The following is a 24,432-nucleotide window of genomic DNA, read 5'->3' on the forward strand; positions in this document are numbered from 1 at the left end:
TGACTGACACTGAAAATACACTTTCAACAAAGACTGCAGCACAAGAACTAAATAACACAATGGGAAAATTCCCTCCAAATTATAATATGATCAAATTCTCTACATCTGACCATAACTGACCAATCAAATACAAGAAAAGGGTATATTCCTTCTAAATATAGCTACAGTGTATAAAAGTTTAAAATATCCATGCACATGAGTGACATGGTTATTTGTAAAGTAATTAACAGTACTAAAAATATATTCATACTGAATAAACTCATATGTTGCGAAAATAATTATTTTATAAATAATGAAAATAATAAATTTATTCATCATAATAATTTGATAAAAATAAATATCAATTTTCACTCTGTCATACACATAATTATGACTGCATTAAGTGCATGCTAGTTAATTGGATACTTTGATGTATGTGTGTGTTGTGTGTGTATATGTGTGTGGGTGTGTGTGTGTGTGTTGTGTGTGTATGTGCACGTGTGTGTTGTGTGTGTATATGTGTGTGTTGTATTCATTACTATACACCAATGGATAATGATGTTGTCAAAAAATAAATGAAATGAATAAAAAGTACAGGTTCTATACGATTCAGGCATGCAATCAGTGAAAAGTCGAATATTTTAGATTGGGCTAATATTTTTATGCCTCCATAGCTGAAGATTTGGGGGCATACAGTTTTTGATCTGTCCGTCCATCTGTTTGTCTATATACATGTAGCAGTTTGTCTAGCCGCTAAAACAGTTAACCTTGTCCATAACAGTTACTATTGATTGGTTGGAGTTACATGTAGGACTTTGTATTTCACATGTATTCCTTGTAACAAGAACTTCCTTATGGTACCAACATTTTTTTCCTTGACCTTGGGAGTATGACCTTCTTTTATAAACAATAACTTTGGCCATAACTTTTAAGCATTTGTTGCAAAGGCTTTCATATTTCACCAGGCGCGAAAATTACAGTCATTTTTGTGCTAAAATGAGGTTCAATAAATTTGCCGATTCTTAGTGACCCAACCGGTCACTGATCTTGACATTCTGGTGATATCGGCGGTACTGTTGCCCCTTGCCATCTAATAGCGCCTCCTAGCTCTAACGCAAAATCCTGGATCCGCGCCTGTTCACAGGCTGATTTGTAAGGTCCATGTTTATAATATTTTTATTTCAAATTAATTGACGATAAATTATAAGCAAATCTGAAAATTTCTAATGTATAATTATTTGAAGCTTCAAGTCCATTCTCAAACATCGACTTATCACAAAAGTTTGATTTTCCCTGATCAATCTTTGCTTGCAGCGCCTACTTGTCTAATTTGAATGTTTCTGCTGTTTTAATCAAGATATACAGATACCAGTTATTTTATAACACGTCATTTGCACGCACGGGTTGAGTAATATTACACATGTACATATATAAATTTTGAGAGTATGAGGTTCCATGTTAAAGCATGTTGTATAGGCTCTCTGTTAAAAAAAAATTAAATTAAAAAAAAAAAAAATCAAGGGAGATTGCAATCCTCGAGCGTAATTCTCAACCTGTGTCTGTAAATTCGAACAATACCAATAAAACTTTCAGTAATTTGTATAGTTCTTCAGAACCCCCACCTAAAAATAAAATTGAGCATACAGTTTCCTTAACATGTTCCCAGGAAACAAATTACTCTCTCTCTCTCTCTCTCTCTCTCTCTCTCTCTCTCAGGCATGTAGCATCGTTTTTCAAAGTGGAAGGACCAGAAGGGGGGGGGGGTAAGTCAACCCAAATAGAGAAAAAAGCTGCAAATTGAAAACCTGAGTTATATTCAATGTTCATCATATTTAAAGCAAAACACAGTTCTCTCCCGATTGATTGATATTAAATAAAGTACAAACCAGAAGTCTCTGATGAGAATGCAGCTCTACTGGCTTAATTGTAATTATGTAAAAAGAAGAGTAGCACCTGGACTTGAAACGCCCCCTTTCCCTTAAATATTCTACATGCATTTACAGAATTATGTACACTGATACATATTTTTCTACACTTTTACTATGTTTTGATTAATCAATCTGTAGGAAGACTCTAAATCAGGATTTTCATACTACCAAGATAGCAGTATAGTGTGTACATTTCGATCCCTTTTAACCGGGTCCAAGATGGCGGCCCTTCCGTTTCCAGCTCTTCCGCTTAAGTTTTTTTTTTTTTGTTTTTATTTTTTAAATTTTTTTTCTTTTTCGGTTTCTTACAAAGTAGCCATCACACTTTACCAGGACTTTGGACCTGCTGTCCGACTGCAGGCGGGTTTATACTTGTTTTTCTTGAAAATGAGAAGAGTGGCAGCCACTTACATGTACGACCCTGTCAAGGACGCGCCAGAGGTGGACCTACGCCAAGGCACACAGCAGCACAAAGCTTGTTTCTCGTACCGACCGGATCCCCGATCGTTGATATGAGGGGGACCTCTCAGAGTGGTTTACGGGTCTAATTCACGACCGCGCCAGGGACTAGTCTTTGGGGGGGGGGGGTCCCCAAGGGGTTTACGGGTCTTTATGACCACGCCAGGGACCCCTTGTGAAACGCCCTCTTTTTTTATCTATTGAACAAAAACACCACATACACTATTTGTTAGAGAGTTTTTACAAATTTTTCATGAAATTAAAATATATATAATTCCCTCTCTCACACCCCTTTTTTCTTTTTTTGTTGGGGGGGGGGGGGGTATCATTATTATTTCATTATATATTTATTTGATTGTTTATTTATTCATTTATTTTATTTTATTGTTTTTTTACATTTCTCTTAAAATATGAGCTTTTAAAGGGTATTACCACTGACACTATATGATAGCTCAGTTTTTACGAGAAATGTAAAATAAACTATAAATATATCATTAAAAAAAACCCTCCCCCCTCCCCACCCCAAAAAAGAGGAAAAAAATAGGGTGTGAGAGAGGGGATGATGTATTTTAAATTCATGAAAAATTTGCCTTTACATGTATTTCCCATTCAATCAGGAAAATTTTATTTCTCCATGCTTTTCTGCCTTACAGTGTATGTCAGAATCCAAGCTTTATTGATGAAAAATCCCGAAAGCAAAGTGGTTCTTAATGAATCATGAATATTATTTGATTTATATGACCTTCCTGGTATAACAATTATTATATTAAAACCTTTGGATTGCTTGAGAGAGAGAGAGAGAGAGAGAGAGAGAGAGAGAGAGAGAGATTTAGTAAGAGCCGTCAAATTACGATTTTACAGGGACAATAGCCATTATTTCTCATAAAAATTTTGTGTTTAGGTATATCTTTACACAAAGAGCGACCTATCCCAGATATATATGACAGATAGACAGACAGGCATCAGACAAAGGCATCATAGGGATAAATGCATATCAAAAGTGTTTAAGGTATTAAATGTATAACGACAATATTTGGTACCTAATAAATGAATGGTCCGATATTTTTAATCATGGTAGTATTTTGAAGGTGCTATCAAATAAAAATACTCCACCAAAGCAATTTGCAAAATTTTGATTATTGTCCAATTAATTTCACCTTGAATTTTACATTGAAGTCTATGGGCAGAGCATGTGTTATCAAGATATTGTAAAAAGTAATTTGAACTTCTTACAAATATCTTGATGAAAATATGCATACACTGTCTCTTTGTTAAACCTTGAAATGAAATGAATTGTATACCACAGAGATTTTTACAAAATCGAAATTTTCCTCTCTTTATCAAGGGCAGATAACTCTTTAAAAACTTTAAGATACAAAATGGCCGGCTACTTATATGTTATCAGTCTGGTGAATTTGGTTCATTTCACTTTTATCGTTATCTAACAATGCATATTTAACTGGTATAAAATGATTCGAAATTGCTCAAAATACCTATGTTTAAAGTAGATCATTATTTAAAAGATCATTTATACGATTTTAGTTTTTCCCATTTGAGTTTCAAGCAATTAGACTTCAAAGTACAACAACAAAGTCGTCTTTAATATCATTTTTTTTCATTCAGTTCTGATTTTTATCCCAGTGAATTCAAGTTTAAATGATTGATATTAACGATTACGAAGCAGTATAGATTAATCTTTGGTTGTAGAAACGGGAGTATTACCAGCTAAAATTAAATTTTAATTTAATTTCCAGAACGTTGAGCTTGATTCCTCATTATAGTAGTTTTAATGGCTTCTTTCACTATACCCCGATATCTGCGAAATGAAAACTGATCCCTACAATATTTATACAGTGAAAAGTGTCTAACCCGACACCTGTGCAATCCGTTTCACTGTGAATTCCGACCATTGTTTAAATCCCCATTTTACTGTTTTCTATGTTCTTTACCCTTTGTAATCCGAAATCCTGTCTATTCTGATACAAATGCTGTCTCCCATTTAGAGATGTCAATTTTACTCGGACAGCTTAGTCGAATAGTCGGAGACTTTAGTCGAACGATAATCGAGTACTCGTAGAAATTTATTTTTTCATTGCATTGCACTATATGTCTTCTACGGACTGCTTGTACAATAATTAATGTGAACAATGCATTAAACAATTTCTGAATTGTAAACATTTACATGGTAATAAATATATGTATCCAATGAATTTGTTCTTGATTATAATATTTAGGGTACTTCATTGTATTATTCCTTCTTTTTCCTTGCATTTTATTTTTACAATGTTTTTAAATTAATGTTATAGTTTGTATTTACCTTGACCTTGCTGTAGGGAGAGGGCTAATATAGTCTATGCCTGCTGCCCAATCCCATTCACATTTTGTGAATAAAATTATGTATAAATAAAAAAAAATAATATTTACTGCACATGTAAATACAGAATATCAGACGCCTGCATTTGTCTTCTTTTTTTATGACGCTAGTATATGCAACTTTATTGTACTATCACCCGAAGCCTGTTGAACATGTCTTTTTAGTGACCCGTGACCGATAAAAAGGCGAACCTCTTATGAAATCATAGAGAGCTTGCAATAAATTTGGATTATGAGATTCTGTGAAAACAATCAATACAATCTTAAAATGACTGATATTAACAAAAGACAGAAACACCATTAAATTACGCTCATAACTGTTCCCCAATTTACATGCATTTACGATTCTGTAACAGCTGTTCAATTATTATTATTAATCAAGAGTAGCATTATGTGTGATCTTATGGTATCGGGCTGGAACTTTATAATTTGGAGCTAGTAAAGATAGTTTTTGAAAGCTCCCCCCATTTACAACTCTTTAAGATGTAGACAATCCTTAAAAAGATTTTCCGGCATGGTAATTGGGCATTTTTGCGGAGAATTTACTAGGAAAGGTTCAATAGTGAATTTCGATATGTATGACGGATGACGCATATAAAACATGTATGATACAACATACACATGATACATGTATTAGGACAGTTGCGGATCCAGGAATCTTGAAGGGGGGGGGGGCGACCAGTTTTGGGTCGGGGTAGGGGCCCACGGCCACACCAAACAAAATTGTTTTATTAAATCTCATGTACATGTATATTTTGGACACAAAAGGGGGGGGGGGGACTGAGCCCCCCTCTAAATCCTCCAGTTTTGGATGTTACACCGCAGAATGCAAGTACAGTATTTCACAGTTTTTCAATTCTGAAATCTTTAATGTATGCCAAAAACTGTAGATTTTGGAGGCCGACTAAAAATCGACAGGCAAAAAATATCCTTTGAACAATTATCAAACCACTTAAGCCTTACCCTGAGATTTACAAACGAGAACACTGACGCGATAAGAAATGAATGAAGATAATCTCATTTTAATACATTGAATTTAAGATTACTGTGAAGAAACAAACTTTATAACGAATAACCAAGTAAAAATTTTAGCTAGTAGTCGGTATCATCGAACGATAATCGAGTACTCGAATATTCGTTGACATCCCTACTCCCATTGCATGTAAGATAAGACAGTTTTCACTGTAGAAGAACACTAAAGACATTAGAAGACGAAAACAGCGATGAAAACATCCAAAACGATAGTTTATTGTCATAAATCTTACATCTTCATTTTGCTTGCTACCAATTTTACGTTCTGATGTACCATAAAAGGCTGAAATAGTTAAAGAAAAAGACAGTTAGCATAATAACACACTCACTACAAAGAGGTTATAGGAAAATCCATTCAATGATTTATAGAACCAAAGAGAGAGAGAGAGAGAGAGAGAGAGAGAGAGAGAGAGAGAGATAAGAGAGAGGGAAGTTTATAGTATGTCAAATTAAAATACCTAGTTGCTGAAAAAATCCTTGTATCTTCTAAAGATTCCCACCGTGTTTAACTGAATTAGATGAAGGTAAAGAAATCGAGTTTACATTGAAGTTCGAACATTTTGGAAAATGTGAGGAAACTTCTGGCATATCATTTGGCTCGCCTACTTGCAGAACTACAGCCATTCCGATGTTCATTTGGGTGTCAAGGTGACAATGAAGAAGCCAAAATCCTACAATATATTTCATTATTTTACATTTACACTAAATGTTTCAAGTTTCCATTTAAACTAGTTTACAATAAAAGATGGATCGAGATAACGAACAGTAATCAAGCTCAAAAATCCATTGAAACATCATAAATCGGGAGCAGGGCAAACACGGACCTCTAAAATTCTCATCAGAGGTGGAACAAGGTGCCATTGGGGAGTAAGTATCCCCTATCGACCGATCACACTCGTCTTATGCTCTTTGTCATGATCGGTCTATGGGAAATTCAAATTCTCTCAGAACTAGAATGGATTTCTTCTCATTCTAATTACCTGGGTTGTCAGTTTGTAGCCTTACTACAACGTAGCCTCTGTTTGGTACCACCACCGTATCCTTGAGTGGAGGATTTTCTATGTTTAGATCTGGAACGTTACCATTCTTCCAGCTTGAATCCCGCCATTTTGCTTTGCTGAAGTTATCCGATAATTGAATGTCTTGGTTTGCATCTTGTACAAATCCAGTTGTTTTGTTTAAAACTGCATGACCAATTTTCAGAACTTGGAAACGATTTCCGTGTATGTGAACGGGATGTGAAGTTCCTGTCTGTAAGCCATCTTTAAAATCATTTTGAAAACGAAAATGATATATCGACCCTTGTATGTGCAATAAGTACTGTAAAATAAAAAAATGTATTTTTGGGAAGATATTATGGAGATATGATATTTGAATTTGTCGTTGAAGAAAGTTCAATTATGATACATATGAAATTTTAGGTTTCGTGTAGGACATCTATTTGGGACTCTCTTCATATATATGTACCAAAATACAACAAAAAATCCGTCCCCTTCCAAAATTAAGTGATTTTCCGGTAAAAAATAAGTTGATCTGACAATCATCATCAACATGTTCCCTGATCAATCTGCTTTAAAATGATTTTCATTTGTTTAATAGAGAAAAAGTGTGACCGGTTTAATTGTACACCCATAGGGCAATCATGCAAAGATATCAACTCGAGATTTATTAGAATGTATATTTGTGAAGGATGGTACTCACTTTCTGCAATAAGAACAAGTTGTGTGGTTTTCTTGGTTTCAAGTTTAACGACGTGAGTGCATCGGCAGTATTCACCACAGTTCTCCATGTGTTCGTTGTTACATACAATACTCTTGTCTTTTACAATATCTGGAGAAATCTTCAAACAACAAAAATAAAGCGTTCTAAATCTGGCTGTGTGAAATGTTATTTTTTTGTACATTTGTTACTAATCATTATTGAACACAATAATAATAAAAAAAAAGTTGAGAAAAATACACTTAAGGAGGGATTCTTCTCTTATTCTACTCATATTTCTTGTATTTAAAAATTAATGAAATTTTCAGAGATTCAAGAAGACAATATCACTAAGTGATGGTATCAATTAGATTAAATTTGACCGTTTTATTTTAGAAACAAGGTCAGGTCAAGGTCATTATCTTTTTCCTTGACATTTAGAGTAAAAAATTACTGTTGCTAATCATCTGATGCCTACTTCTATTTTAAAAGATGAAATGTTTTTCTTTTTGCACAAAAAGATGTTACCATATCGGGTCTATCAGATGATTCTACCAAATTAATTGACATTATTTAACTTAATAGATATTGGCTAATCCGGATTTCCTCTGTTTTTCTTAATTTTTTAGGATATATTAGTTATTTTTGTATACTTCTTATATTTAATTATTTCTTATTTTTACACATGATAAAGTAGTTATATAAATATACAAAATGATACAAAAACAAAAAGCTTTAAGAGAGAAAAAACACTTTTTATTGATTTTTTGCTCAAATCTGTTTTAAGGTTGGAGGCTTTCAAAAGCTAACAAGATTGTAGTTTGTTTAGAAAATCATTTTTATTTGCTGTGTTTTAAAACTTTAGGGCATTATTATTAATGTTCGTTACATATCAAAATTTCCTCAAGTCTTTGATTGTTTAAAAAAATTAACCACACGTTATGTTCTGTAAGTGATTCTGATAGGCAGAAAAGGAGATATTTTCATACGCCGCAGTTGCGTCAAAAATATAGTCCCTTATGGATTTCAAACTCAGTTTACCATTTCTATTTAAAATTGTACAATAATGATGAGTAAAGAAAAATATGATCTGTTAAATACATTACAGCTAAGTTTATAAGACGTACAAGCAAATCTACTTGGAATATTTCGTCTAGTCAGAAACCAGACAAGAATCCCTCCTCAAAAGGAAATTAAATTTTACAACCTTTTGCAAGATATGCAACTGACAACCGAATTCTTTTATTCTCTTGCACAATAATTATTGAAATGCAAGTATTTCATTAAAAAAAATGAAACAGACTCCGATTATTCATATTCACAGATCTGGTTGCAACTTCTTTGTGTTACAAATATAAAAAAATCCTATGATTTCGGATCAAATCCATCATACCAGAAGTGGAGTTGGTGGGGATTTGTAATGGATTGCATTCACTGCTGGGCGGGCACGCTTAACATCACTCCCTGAAAAGCAAATGTCCGCCGTTTTAAATTTAAGAAAATTGGAATAAAATTTCTTAATGCAGATTTTCCTGGTGTCATAATTCTACTTAATGAATAAAAAAAATCATAGAATTGTCATTTCTTATTAACCCGTAAAATGAAAATTGGGAAAAATCTCTTGGAAATCATCTGGAGAATCTGGAATGGAGACAGGGTTGAATGTCCTGCTGATCGATGACGCCTTAAGGTCTGCTATGGAAAGACACTTGACAGATGGTTCTATCCTTACCATGCTATCAGGACTGTCAATAAATGTACAAGTTAATGTTCATTCATGTACAATTTAATGTTTATTCATGTACAAGTTAATGTTTATCCATGTATAAGTTAATGTTTATCTCAACACAAGTTATTGTTTATCTCAATACAAGTTATGGTTTATCTCAATACAAGTTATTGTTTATCTCAATACAAGTTATTGTTTATCTCAATACAAGTTATTGTTTATCTCAGTACAAGTTATTGTTTATCTCAATACAAGTTATTGTTTATCTCAATACAAGTTATTGTTTATCTCAATACAAGTTATTGTTTATCTCAATACAAGTTATGGTTTATCTCAATACAAGTTATTGTTTATCTCAATACAAGTTAATGTTCATCTCAGTACAAGTTAATGTTTATCTCAATACAAGTTATTGTTTATCTCAATACAAGTTATTGTTTATCTCAATACAAGTTGTTGTTTATCTCAATACAAGTTATTGTTTATCTCAATACAAGTTATGGTTTATCTCAATACAAGTTATTGTTTATCTCAGTACAAGTTATTGTTTATCTCAATACAAGTTATGGTTTATCTCAATACAAGTTATTGTTTATCTCAATACAAGTTATGGTTTATCTCAATACAAGTTATTGTTTATCTCAATACAAGTTATTGTTTATCTCAGTACAAGTTAATGTTTATCTCAATACAAGTTATTGTTTATCTCAATACAAGTTAATGTTTATCTCAATACAAGTTAATGTTTATCTCAATACAAGTTATTGTTTATCTCAGTACAAGTTATGGTTTATCTCAATACAAGTTATGGTTTATCTCAATACAAGTTAATGTTCATCTCAGTACAAGTTAATGTTTATCTCAATACAAGTTATTGTTTATCTCAATACAAGTTATTGTTTATCTCAATACAAGTTAATGTTTATCTCAGTGCAAGTTAATATTTATCTAAGTACAACTAAATGTTTCAGTTAATGTTTATCTATGTACAAGTTAATGTTTATCTATGTACAAGTTAATGTTTATCCATGTTTACGTTAATGTTTATCCATTCTGGTAACATGCTTATTGAGTAATAACCTATGAAGATTAAAACAAACCTATCCAGTCCAAATTTGAATATTTTATGAAAATATTTTTTTTGATGGCAAAGAGCAAACATTACACAATATTCTTGGAACAACCTTAAAGACGTTATTTGGACATGGTTTAAAGTAGGTCACCAGGTAAATCCTTTTGCATTAAGTTATTACGTGATAGTTATATCTCAAACCTCCAGGGGCAGTTGGCCATTACACAGGGCTCTATTACGGAGCATTTTCTCTCTTCTGATTTCGGAAGTTCAGCGTCTGCTTCTTTGTAGTGAAGCTGTGCAAAGCTTTCATTTTGTTGTATTGGATTCTGCAAAAGGTAGAAGATATAACAATTAAGATAAAATACACAGTATAGATTAGATATTTAATTTTTAAGAAAGAATTTCACCATTGTAATGTTATACTCCATATGAAACTATAACAACTAGTATTTTTCTAATATTTAACAACTGGACCACTTTATCCCTACACACATTTTATTCCCACATAGAATATTTACACTGGTATGATATAACCCTGTGTATGAAGCTGATCTATACTTCTGGTATGATATAACCCTGTGTATGAAGTTGATCTATACTTCTGGTATGATAGCATAACCCTGTATATGAAGATGATCTAAACCTCATGTTTGCAACACACTTGGATTAAAAAAAAATAAAGTAAATACACGGAAATGGTTCTTTAAAACATATAAGTGAATTATTGCAATAATATGCGTAATTGTTCTTAATTTTTTTTTGTTTCATATTCTCAATGAGGACCACAACTCACAAAATGTACATCCATGACCGCCGTTGTTTCTACTCGCGATCGTATCCAGTAGTTTCCTGCTGTGGAATTGGCGTACAGAATGACGTCATAAGTTTCCCCAGGGTTAATAATAAGGAAGTCGATCTGAACAGGGACAAGATCAGCACCGTCCGATGCAATTAGGAAAAGCTTGTGCTTCATTGATTAAGAAAAGGTATAATTTTAAAACTTTTATTCGGATATAAATGCAGGTTGGTCGTGTGATCAAAATAAAGCCCGAATGGTAGATTTGATCACATGCCGACCCGCATTTACATCCCGATAAAAGTTAAAAATGATACCTTATACACTGTAGTATATATTTACATTAAACCTTAAACCTTAAAATGATCAAACCTCAACGGTATGAATTGAATCCGTTGAACGTTTCTACCACGTATGACGTCACTGTTAAATTACTTCAATCGTTTATGACTAAACAATAAATTAAAGGACACGTGAGGAACCTGTTTCTACACAGAATTAAAAACGCCTCGCTTAGATTGTGTTATTTAAGGGAAAACATGTGTAAATGTAAATATAAAAATTTAAACACAATTTAATTTAGTCGCACTGTAAAACATACAATTAATGGTTTAAAGTGTCGGATTTGTATCGTCTATATAAAGTTCTGGATAAACATAAATATAAATAGAAATTTTTTTGGTTGGACCACACCTTCTGAATTTAATCTATGAGAGTTATGCACGGATGTTCAGAAAAGAAAAAGAACAGAAGCCATGGACAGAGAACAGGAGAAAACATGCTGCGACAGAGATCACTACAGATGATAAAGTGCACAATGGAAATCTAAAGTAAATTAAATGTAATTGTTATTCCCTGGTGGGACTAAATACTTACGCTGTCTATTGAGATTCTAAAGCTGCCTGTCATACCAGAGTTTATCAGACGGAATCTATAATAAGTATTGGATGAGATGTTGAAAACTTCCAGTGGCAACAAACGCTGCCTCTCAGAGTATTGCTCAGAAACTAGGATAAATTAAAAAAAAAATCAATAAAATTACAGCCTGGTCGACTTTATTACATAAGATTATTTATGATTCAATCAAGGCATCAAAATATACAATGTAGAGAAAAACTCGGCAATGAAAAATAATAAAGGCATCATGTTAGACTATATTGATGTTTCAGTAATAGACAAAAAAGAAAGACTAGAAGAACAGAAGTATTCTCAAGTGAAACTAGATGACCATTATTAGACACTTACAATATCTAGTTTTACCGTTCACAAGTAAAGGTGGGTGACAATTATTAGACACTTACAATATCTAGTTTTACCGTTCACAAGTAAAGCTGGATGATCATTATTAGACACTTACAATATCTAGTTTTACCGTTCACAAGTAAAGCTGGATGACCATTACAGACACTTACAATATCTAGTTTTACCGTTCACAAGTAAAGCTGGATGACCATTACAGACACTTACAATATCTAGTTTTACCGTTACATGTGAAGCAGGATGACAATTATTAGACCCTTACAATATCTAGTTTTACCAATCACATGTAATGCTTGATGACAATTATTAGACACTTCCAATATCTAGTTTTACCGTTCACAAGTTAAGCTGTATGACCATTATTAGACACTTACAATATCTAGTTTTACCGTTCACAAGTAAAGCTGGATGGCCATTGTTAGACACTTACAATATCTAGTTTTACCGTAAGCTGGATGACCATTATTAGACACCTACAATATCGAGTTTTCCCGTTCACAAGTGAAGCTGTATGACTATTTTAGACACTTACAACATCTAGTTTTACCGTATACAAGTTAAGCTGGGTGACCATTGTTAGACTCTTACAATATCTAGTTTTACCGTAAGCTGGATGATCATTATTAGACACTTACAATATCTAGTTTTACCGTTCACAAGAAAAGCAGGATGAACATTATTAGACACTTACAATATCTAGTTTTACCGTTCACAAGAAAAGCAGGATGACCATTATTAGACACTTCCAATATCTAGTTTCACCGTTCACAGGTAAAGCTGGATGACTATTATTAGACTCTAACAATATCTAGTTTTACCGTAAGCTGGATGATCATTATTAGACACTTACAATATCTAGTTTTACCGTTCACAAGAAAAGCAGGATGACCATTATTAGACACTTAAAATATCTAGTTTTACCGTTCACAAGAAAAGCAGGATGACCATTTTAGACTCTTACAATATCTTGTTTTACCGTAAGCTGGATGATCATTATTAGACACTTACAATATCTAGTTTTACCGTTCACAAGAAAAGCAGGATGAACATTATTAGACATTTACAATATCTAGTTTTACCGTTCACAAGTAAAGCAGGATGACCATTACAGACACTTACAATATCTAGTTTTACTGTTCACAAGAAAAGCAGGATGACCATTATTAAACACTTACAATATCTAGTTTTACCGTTCACAAGTAAAGCAGGATGACCATTACAGACACTTACAATATCTAGTTTTACTGTTCACAAGAAAAGCAGGATGACCATTATTAAACACTTACAATATCTAGTTTTACCGTACACAAGTTAAGCTGGGTGACCATAGTTAGACTCTTACAATATGTGGTTTTACCGTAAGCTGGATGATCATTGTTAGACACCTACAATATCTAGTTTTACCGTTCACAAGAAAAGCCGGATGACCATTATTAGACACTTGCAATATCTAGTTTTACCGTTCACAAGAAAACAGGATGAACATTATTAGACACTTCCAATATCTAGTTTTACCGTTCACAAGTAAAGCAGGATGACCATTATTAAACACTTACAATATCTAGTTTTACCGTTCACAAGAAAAGCAGAATGAACATTATTAGACACTTACAATATCTAGTTTTACCGTACACAAGTTAAGCTGGGTGACCATAGTTAGACTCTTACAATATGTGGTTTTACCGTAAGCTGGATGATCATTATTAGACTCTTACAATATCTAGTTTTACCGTTCACAAGAAAAGCAGGATGACCATTATTAGACACTTAAAATATCTAGTTTTACCGTTCACAAGAAAAGCAGGATGACCATTTTAGACTCTTACAATATCTTGTTTTACCGTAAGCTGGATGATCATTATTAGACACTTACAATATCTAGTTTTACCGTTCACAAGAAAAGCAGGATGAACATTATTAGACATTTACAATATCTAGTTTTACCGTTCACAAGAAAAGCAGGATGACCATTATTAGACACTTAAAATATCTAGTTTTACCGTTCACAAGAAAAGCAGGATGACCATTTTAGACTCTTACAATATCTTGTTTTACCGTAAGCTGGATGATCATTATTAGACACTTACAATATCTAGTTTTACCGTTCACAAGAAAAGCAGGATGAACATTATTAGACATTTACAATATCTAGTTTTACCGTTCACAAGTAAAGCAGGATGACCATTACAGACACTTACAATATCTAGTTTTACTGTTCACAAGAAAAGCAGGATGACCATTATTAAACACTTACAATATCTAGTTTTACCGTACACAAGTTAAGCTGGGTGACCATAGTTAGACTCTTACAATATGTGGTTTTACCGTAAGCTGGATGATCATTGTTAGACACCTACAATATCTAGTTTTACCGTTCACAAGAAAAGCCGGATGACCATTATTAGACACTTACAATATCTAGTTTTACCGTTCACAAGAAAACAGGATGAACATTATTAGACACTTCCAATATCTAGTTTTACCGTTCACAAGTAAAGCAGGATGACCATTATTAAACACTTACAATATCTAGTTTTACCGTTCACAAGAAAAGCAGAATGAACATTATTAGACACTTACAATATCTAGTTTTACCGTACACAAGTTAAGCTGGGTGACCATTGTTAGACTCTTACAATATGTGGTTTTACCGTAAGCTGGATGATCATTATTAGACTCTTACAATATCTAGTTTTACCGTTCACAAGAAAAGCAGGATGACCATTATTAGACACTTAAAATATCTAGTTTTACCGTTCACAAGAAAAGCAGGATGACCATTTTAAACTCTTACAATATCTTGTTTTACCGTAAGCTGGATGATCATTATTAGACACTTACAATATCTAGTTTTACCGTTCACAAGAAAAGCAGGATGAACATTATTAGACATTTACAATATCTAGTTTTACCGTTCACAAGAAAAGCAGGATGAACATTATTGGGCACTTACAATATCTAGTTTTACAGTTCACAAGTAAAGCAGGATGACCATTACAGACACTTACAATATCTAGCTTTACTGTTCACAAGAAAAGCAGGATGACCATTATTAAACACTTACAATATCTAGTTTTACCGTACACAAGTTAAGCTGGGTGACCATAGTTAGACTCTTACAATATGTGGTTTTACCGTAAGCTGGATGATCATTATTAGACACCTACAATATCTAGTTTTACCGTTCACAAGAAAAGCAGGATGACCATTATTAGACACTTACAATATCTTGTTTTACCGTTCACAAGAAAACAGGATGAACATTATTAGACACTTCCAATATCTAGTTTTACCGTACACAAGAAAAGCAGGATGACCATTATTAGACACTTACAATATCTAGTTTTACCGTTCACAAGTAAAGCAGGATGACCATTATTAAACACTTACAATATCTAGTTTTACCGTTCACAAGAAAAGCAGGATGAACATTATTAGACATTTACAATATCTAGTTTTACCGTTCACAAGAAAAGCAGGATGACCATTATTAGACACTTAAAATATCTAGTTTTACCGTTCACAAGAAAAGCAGGATGACCATTTTAGACTCTTACAATATCTTGTTTTACCGTAAGCTGGATGATCATTATTAGACACTTACAATATCTAGTTTTACCGTTCACAAGAAAAGCAGGATGAACATTATTAGACATTTACAATATCTAGTTTTACCGTTCACAAGTAAAGCAGGATGACCATTACAGACACTTACAATATCTAGTTTTACTGTTCACAAGAAAAGCAGGATGACCATTATTAAACACTTACAATATCTAGTTTTACCGTACACAAGTTAAGCTGGGTGACCATAGTTAGACTCTTACAATATGTGGTTTTACCGTAAGCTGGATGATCATTGTTAGACACCTACAATATCTAGTTTTACCGTTCACAAGAAAAGCCGGATGACCATTATTAGACACTTACAATATCTAGTTTTACCGTTCACAAGAAAACAGGATGAACATTATTAGACACTTCCAATATCTAGTTTTACCGTTCACAAGTAAAGCAGGATGACCATTATTAAACACTTACAATATCTAGTTTTACCGTTCACAAGAAAAGCAGAATGAACATTATTAGACACTTACAATATCTAGTTTTACCGTACACAAGTTAAGCTGGGTGACCATTGTTAGACTCTTACAATATGTGGTTTTACCGTAAGCTGGATGATCATTATTAGACTCTTACAATATCTAGTTTTACCGTTCACAAGAAAAGCAGGATGACCATTATTAGACACTTAAAATATCTAGTTTTACCGTTCACAAGAAAAGCAGGATGACCATTTTAAACTCTTACAATATCTTGTTTTACCGTAAGCTGGATGATCATTATTAGACACTTACAATATCTAGTTTTACCGTTCACAAGAAAAGCAGGATGAACATTATTAGACATTTACAATATCTAGTTTTACCGTTCACAAGAAAAGCAGGATGAACATTATTGGGCACTTACAATATCTAGTTTTACAGTTCACAAGTAAAGCAGGATGACCATTACAGACACTTACAATATCTAGCTTTACTGTTCACAAGAAAAGCAGGATGACCATTATTAAACACTTACAATATCTAGTTTTACCGTACACAAGTTAAGCTGGGTGACCATAGTTAGACTCTTACAATATGTGGTTTTACCGTAAGCTGGATGATCATTATTAGACACCTACAATATCTAGTTTTACCGTTCACAAGAAAAGCAGGATGACCATTATTAGACACTTACAATATCTTGTTTTACCGTTCACAAGAAAACAGGATGAACATTATTAGACACTTCCAATATCTAGTTTTACCGTACACAAGAAAAGCAGGATGACCATTATTAGACACTTACAATATCTAGTTTTACCGTTCACAAGTAAAGCAGGATGACCATCATTAAACACTTACAATATCTAGTTTTACCGTTCACAAGAAAAGCAGGATGACCATTATTAGACACTTACAATGTCTAGTTTTGCCGTTCACAATTAAAGCTGGATGGTCATTATTAGACACTTACAATATCTTGTTTTACCGTTCACAAGAAAAGCTGGATGACCATTGTTAGACACTTACAATATCTAGTTTTACCGTTCACAAGTGCATTATTGTAGGGTTCTGCCAAAGTTGATATAGTTCCGTCATAGTTTCGTTTTGTTGTCACACAATTATCCGTATCAAGGTTTTGTGAGAATCTTAAATAAAAAAAGAGATTCTAAATTAATGTCTTGTATTTATTTAAAATATAGGTGCGCCTATTTTATGAGGAAAACTTAGTTCCTGCTGTTTGAGCTGGGTTAGCTAGGAAATAAATTAGACCGGGATAGGAATTTCTATATTTATAACTCTTAACGAATATATATACATTTCTTACAATGAATATGAAACGTAATGAATATGGAAAAAGTTAAAGAAACTCAAAGCAAAATGTATAGTAACATTAAACTGTATGTATAATTCAACACCACGGACCATAGACGTTAATGACAAGTAACAGCTAAACTACGTACATTACAGATGAATCTAGGGGGACTTAGGCTTACTCTCTGTCTGTCAGGATTTCCAGAAATGTTTTCTTCCTATATGTTTATAGATATGAGCTGGTTTTGGTACTAAATGTATATGAGTCAACCTTGATGAATTACAGAGATTTTTTCTCTTTACGGAATGCAGCCTTTGAACTTGAAGCTTTAATTTTCAAGGTGAATCAGACTATACAAGCAGGTAAAGAACTGGTACTCATTATTTCTCCTAGAATGCTTGTTATAAGTAGAATTTTACATCTAACCATGGTGAATAAATAAAGTTATCTGCTTTTTCCTAAGCCTTCGCGCTTGCTCAGTGATCGGAAGGTCGTGGGTTCAAACACCGGTCGCGACTGACCTAAGTCGACAAAAAATAGGCATTAACTGTTCCATCACCAAGTGCACTGCTCAGCACTTTAAAGTGAAATTTGCTGATCATTTGGATAAAACCTTAAAAATCTAGGCCCGTGTAACAACAGGCGTTGGCCCGATCAAGATATCTCAGAGCTCAATGGACCTGAGCGCCGAGTAAAGATCTAAATTTGAAGCCCTCACCGGTACATAGTGACGTTTCTAAATGAGTAAAAAATTCTCCAATGGAACGTTCAACAACCTACAACCCTCGTGCCTAGGAAAGCTAACGATAACTTTACGATAGCTTTCAATATCCTGTGATAATTTACAATGGCTTAGATAACTTACGATAGTTTACAAATGCTAACGATAACTTACGATAGCATATACCACTCCTGGATGTTGACAAGTTGTACATCACTCATCTTAGAATTCCATTCTTGTACCATAAGAACAATATCGTTGGCAATTTATGCCTCGTGGTGTTTTTCATGTGTTTTGCTACAGACTCTTAACGTGCAATGTTCTACACTGGAAAAGAAAATCTCTTTTACCCCCGTTTTCTGTCGGGGAAGTACAATGAGGGCACCAGCTAGACCGGAAGTTCTCATCGCTCCATGATGTGAATGGTACCAATGTGTTCCTCGTGGACTAGCTATGAACCTGAATAAATATCAAAATAAATAAAGGTTTTATTGGCACTTTGTCATTTCACACTTAAGTTACAACGATACCGTAAGACAAACATAATGTAATATATATCAAGTATCATACAAACAATTTCATCAATATTTCTAAAGACTTGCTTACGTAAACCTTAACAAGGAATATTCTGTAAATGAAACTAAAACATTAACGTCCCCCCCCCCCAAGGCGATGACAGTGATCGGCAAATAGGTAAAAGAATCTATTCAATGTTTTGAAATTGGATATGGAATATATTTCATTAATGGGACAGGATTTTCTTATTTTTCGGGAGTGCAAAGCAAATGTGAAAATATCTAAAAGAAAACAAAAAATAAATTAATTTAATTCAGTATTTAACTACAAGTTTGAAAGGATATCAGAAATGTGCAAAACTGTCGATTTCCCTCCCCCTCATGACGTGTTGTAATTAGTATTCAGTGAGAGAGAGAGAGAGTCAATAAATCGCCCTTACAGAGATTAAAACTTTCAAAGTTTCTCAAAATATGTTGTTAAAATCCACGTTTACAGCTATTTCAATGATGACCTCTCAGTTGCTAAGCTAAGAGACTTCAACCCACGATAGACAGAGGCAAAGGACAAAATAACAAAAACGCACTTCTATCTTTTCACACTGTTGATAATATAACATTGTTTTACTTAACCTACTTACTCATAAGTAAAGGTCTGCCCCGGAAGTATGGGACACTGAGTTAACATAGAGACGCCATCCATCCATGGTGTTTCCTTCTGGAACATTCCGTGCCAGTGAAAGGTCACAGCTTCATTCACAAGGTCATTGTGAATACGAACTTTCACCTGTGTAGTAGTCCATAAAATGAATTCTTAACTTTATTTGTATATAATAATAATAAATATATGGCGTTTTTTTCCGTATGTTTTTTTAGCTTACTGTACAATGGCCTTATCGGCTTCAAGTGCTGATACTTATCCAGCACCACTGATATTGATTAGCACGATTGCATATAACACCCCATTTAAATTTAACTTTTAAAAGACTCAACTGTGATAACACATTTTCATTCATATTCTCAATAAAAATTCCTTTAAATTCAGTTATTTGATATTATAAAAAACAATTCATGATTAGTTAATTGTAAAAGTATTTTTTCCAGTAATTCTTCAAAGTGGCTTAGTTTGCTGTCTTTTGCTGATACAAACTGGCTTATATTGCTGTCTCGGACTGATACAAACTGGCTTATATTGCTGTCTCGGGCTGATACAAACTGGCTAATATTGCTGTCTTTGGCTGATACAAACTGGCTTATATTGCTGTCTCGGGCTGATACAAACTGCCTTATATTGCTGTCTCGGGTTGATACAAACTGGCTTATATCGCTTTCTCAGACTGATTCTGGATGAGACAAAGAAAAGGGTGTGTATATTCTCTATCTTTGTTCTTCGAGTAAATCAACACACTTGTTAAAATTTCTTACTTTTTGATTCTCATATACAACAATTGTTGGGGCCGGGATTTGGTTGTTTATGGAATACATGAATTTATAGTTTCCATCTGCTGTTACGACATCTTCCATTTCTACATAAAGAAAGAAGAAAGGTCAAGGTTATTCAGAGTAGAGGGGATTTAAAATATTCTGTGATTTCTTTTATCAATAAATTATAATTAAACGTTTATATTATTTCCCACTTGTTCTCAATATTTACTTAATAATACATTTTTCTTATTAAAAAATGAAAGAATTTTGTTTATATAAATTTATTTCTTTAACACGTAAAATTTTAACGAGTCCTATGACAAAAATGACTTTTTAAAGTTTAATGGTTTCTTCCAGTGTTTATAAGATATCGTCCGTAACCTCTCCTTTCTGCTCAAACTGTCCAGAATCCTTGCGTAAATGAAACTTAATTTAACACAAAACATATGTGATAGTATAGCAACTGTTAATTCAAAGGCTACGCCTCAAATATTGTGAGAGAATCATGCAATATTTAGATATAGAAGGGGTCATATACATGTCTTCTACAGTAATACTTTGCTATAAAAGAAAAAAAATCCATTAGATGAATTTACAATCAATTTGCAATAATTTTTATTTGCAACATGTAGAAATAACTCTCTTTTGAAACGTTCTATCAGACCAGCAAAACTACAATCTGCAGATCAACATATTAATATTCAAGAGGTCTTTGTTGTATTGATAATATAGTGAGATGTTCGTTCAAATTATTACTATAGGTCTACAGAAAGGATTCAAAGATTTGCATATATCATTTATAGAAAACTTGAAGTTGATAATATAACTTAGAAGTCCAAAAACAAAAACTGTTAAACTCAGCTTTAAGGAAGCCGACGTATCTATGCAAGGAACATATTGAAAAAGGCTTCCATGGAATTGTTAAAAAAAAGTTCACTATAATCGAAAGTCCGTTATAACTGAGTTCAATATATCCAAGTTTTACTGCGTCTTATATGAGAATCATTATTTCATTAAACAAAAAGCTGACATTCGATAAATCCGAGTAAGCTTACCTTCGTGTTACAATGGAATCTCAGCACAAGGACGGGCTATAGACACAATACCATTGGAACATTTCTTGAAAAAAGTTCCATTTCGTATAAAAACAGGATATCCTTCACCAGTCGACAAGTTGTAAGAGACCATACTCGTAATATAATTCACGTGAAAGTCAAAAGAACATTCCTTCTCAGAAGAAGCACAATCGGGCTTCACCTCGTGTTTAAATACGGACTCTACTGAGTAAAAAGGGACTACAAACAAGAACACGCGGGACAGAAACTTATATAATAACATTTTATTTTTAAATTTATAAAACGAATAACAAACTGAAATCATTTAAAGAAAACTTGAAGTTGATAATATAACTTAGAAGTCCAAAAACAAAAACTGTTAAACTCAGCTTTAAGGAAGCCGACGTATCTATGCAAGGAACATAATGAAAAAGGCTTCCATGGAATTGTTAAAAAAAAGTTCACTATAATCGAAAGTCCGTTATAACTGAGTTCAATATATCCAAGTTTTACTGCGTCTTATATGAGAATCATTATTTCATTAAACAAAAAGCTGACATTTGATAAATCCGAGTAAGCTTACCTTCGTGTTACAATGGAATCTCAGCACAAGGACGGGCTATAGACACAATACCATTGGAACATTTCTTGAAAAAAGTTCCATTTCGTATAAAAACAGGATATCCTTCACCAGTCGACAAGTTGTAAGAGACCATACTCGTAATATAATTCACGTGAAAGTCAAAAGAACATTCCTTCTCAGAAGAAGCACAATCGGGCTTCACCTCGTGTTTAAATACGGACTCTACTGAGTAAAAAGGGACTACAAACAAGAACACGCGGGACAGAAACTTATATAATAACATTTTATTTTTAAATTTATAAAACGAATAACAAACTGAAAGTGGGGTTAAAACAGACCACAAGAAAAATAGAGTATTGAGGATATAAATGAACAATGGGGGAAAGAAAACAGTGCACAAAGGTTATTGGAGAAAAAAGAGGATGAACAAGGGCGTTTAAACAATTATACATTTATAGAGGGGTCAACACTGCCTATATCTAAACATTTTTGTGAACATAACTAAGTAGATTTATTACGTATGCAGCATGATAATACCAATTTCTTGATCACTGAAATAAATTTTAGTTGTAAGACAGGTACGTGAAACAAGAAATGAAAACATCATTGATAATGCAATTGGAAAGAGAAACATTGCACTGCCTATTTCTAGAGGTCTGATGCAAGAATATAATCTCTATTAAATACGAAGATAACGAACAGTATTCAAGCTCAGAAGTCCATCCAAACAATACAATTCAGGAGCAGAGCAAACACGAACCTCTAAAACAATAGTTGTATCAGATGCCATAGAGGAGTGAGCATCCATTGCCGACCGGTCACACCCACCCTGTACTCCTTGTCATGATCGGGAGAAACGGAAAAATCAACAGAAAATTCAGTGTGTGAAAAATGGCCTCACAATTAATATGAGAAAAGTCACTCAGCATTTGACTTAACGATAGATTGTGTTTGCTGACAAGGTCATTGTATCGACCATAGAGCCTACTTAATTATGACTTTAAACGAGACGGTTGATATTTTTGTTTTATCAAATTGTTTGTCAATAGATTGCCTTGTTTTGGAAATTGTTCGTACGTAGAGCATGATTTTACATATCCAATCAATAGATCTAAAAATATGTGGAGCTTGCATACATGTTTATATCACCGATGCACACTTTTAAAGGCAGCGTATTTCGGAAGATAATTATGATCCTGTCATATGGATTTATTCTTTGCAATGACTCCATTTACTATCCCTTCTTTCAAAATAAATACTACAACTTAATATTATGAGGTTGTTCCGTCTATAACATGTACCGTGTAGATGTATATGGATTAAATCCAATGTATTTGTCTTCAGAATGAATTTCTGGATAAAACGGTGATTGCTTTGACAGGACAACTGAAAATCTAAATCATTAAGTGTATACTTTATAAAATAATATGTACATGTGTAAGTTATTTGCCATATGGTAAAACATCAAAATTTAAAAAGAACAAAAAACTGCATCTCCATATAATAAATATATAATTGAATATAATTATCTAAATAGATGTATTTTGTAGGTCTGACACAAGCTTCATAAAGAATGCCTACTTTATTAATATTTCTGAAGATAGAAAAATACTTTGGATGTATTATCTATGAACTAGAACCTCCAACAGTGTAGTTTCTGTATGTAATTATGTACAATTAATGTCATTGATGAGATATAAAAGATGTATTCAGAATACAAGTTAAGGTCACTACATTGAACGGAATAATAAACAATCATTCACCTTGTACAGGCAAAAGAATAGTGTCCCAAGTGACTAGTTCAGCTTAAATAAAAGCAGCTTTTTTTTGTCAACTTATAAAAAAAATGACCGTGATCTTGGTCATCTAAAAGAGACGTCATAGTAATTTTGTTCATGTATGAAAGCTTGTAATTCATCTCATTCAAACAAAAGAACAAAAGAATTAGAAAAAAAAATATTATAAGTGATCATCTTCTTACTTGAATACGATTAGAAGCATTTTATGTACATCTCAAGAAACGTTAACGTTTTATCATTTTGTTGTGTAATCATCACCATCAGCATTATAAAAACACCCGCATTACAAATCACTACCATTAGTACCACAAGCAATAGTTATAGTAAATTGAGAGTATTCTTATCGCCACAATAAGGATAATTTTCAGCCCATAATCTTTATACACTGTAAGTATATATGCATACAGTATAATGCCATCGTTACTTTTTCTTTAACGTACAAGTACTTCCTCTCTTATCATCAATTCTGATTAATGCAATCAACAAAGTACTGAAGTTGGCAGTACTTCAAGGTTATGTAAATCTTTCTGTTGGTATCAATGTTTTAATCTAAACAAAATAGATAAGTCAATCATTATTTCTTTATTCTACAAGAAATATCCTTAATTTCACCTAGTAATATCAATATTTTATTATCTACAACATAT

The 24,432-nt window shown here is 33.1% G+C and overlaps 1 protein-coding gene across 1 annotated transcript; it reads right to left on the reverse strand.

Annotated features, from left to right (window-relative positions):
• Window positions 1–5,993: 5,993 nt before the first annotated feature.
• Window positions 5,994–24,203, reverse strand: LOC133201993 (uncharacterized). Its single transcript, XM_061337777.1, is given in 15 exon segments — window positions 5,994–6,054; window positions 6,230–6,442; window positions 6,752–7,033; window positions 7,473–7,611; window positions 8,863–8,933; window positions 9,063–9,214; window positions 10,472–10,599; window positions 11,067–11,240; window positions 11,946–12,076; window positions 17,405–17,523; window positions 18,586–18,870; window positions 19,565–19,710; window positions 20,349–20,449; window positions 21,987–22,226; window positions 24,191–24,203. Coding segments are annotated over 14 exon segments (2,166 nt in total). The 3' UTR covers window positions 5,994–6,054; window positions 6,230–6,257.
• Window positions 24,204–24,432: the final 229 nt, after the last annotated feature.

Source organism: Saccostrea echinata, unplaced genomic scaffold (genome assembly GCF_033153115.1).
Source record: "Saccostrea echinata isolate AGI-Se365-2 ecotype Australia unplaced genomic scaffold, CSIRO_AGI_Sech_v1 ptg000046l, whole genome shotgun sequence".
NCBI lineage: Eukaryota > Metazoa > Mollusca > Bivalvia > Ostreida > Ostreidae > Saccostrea > Saccostrea echinata.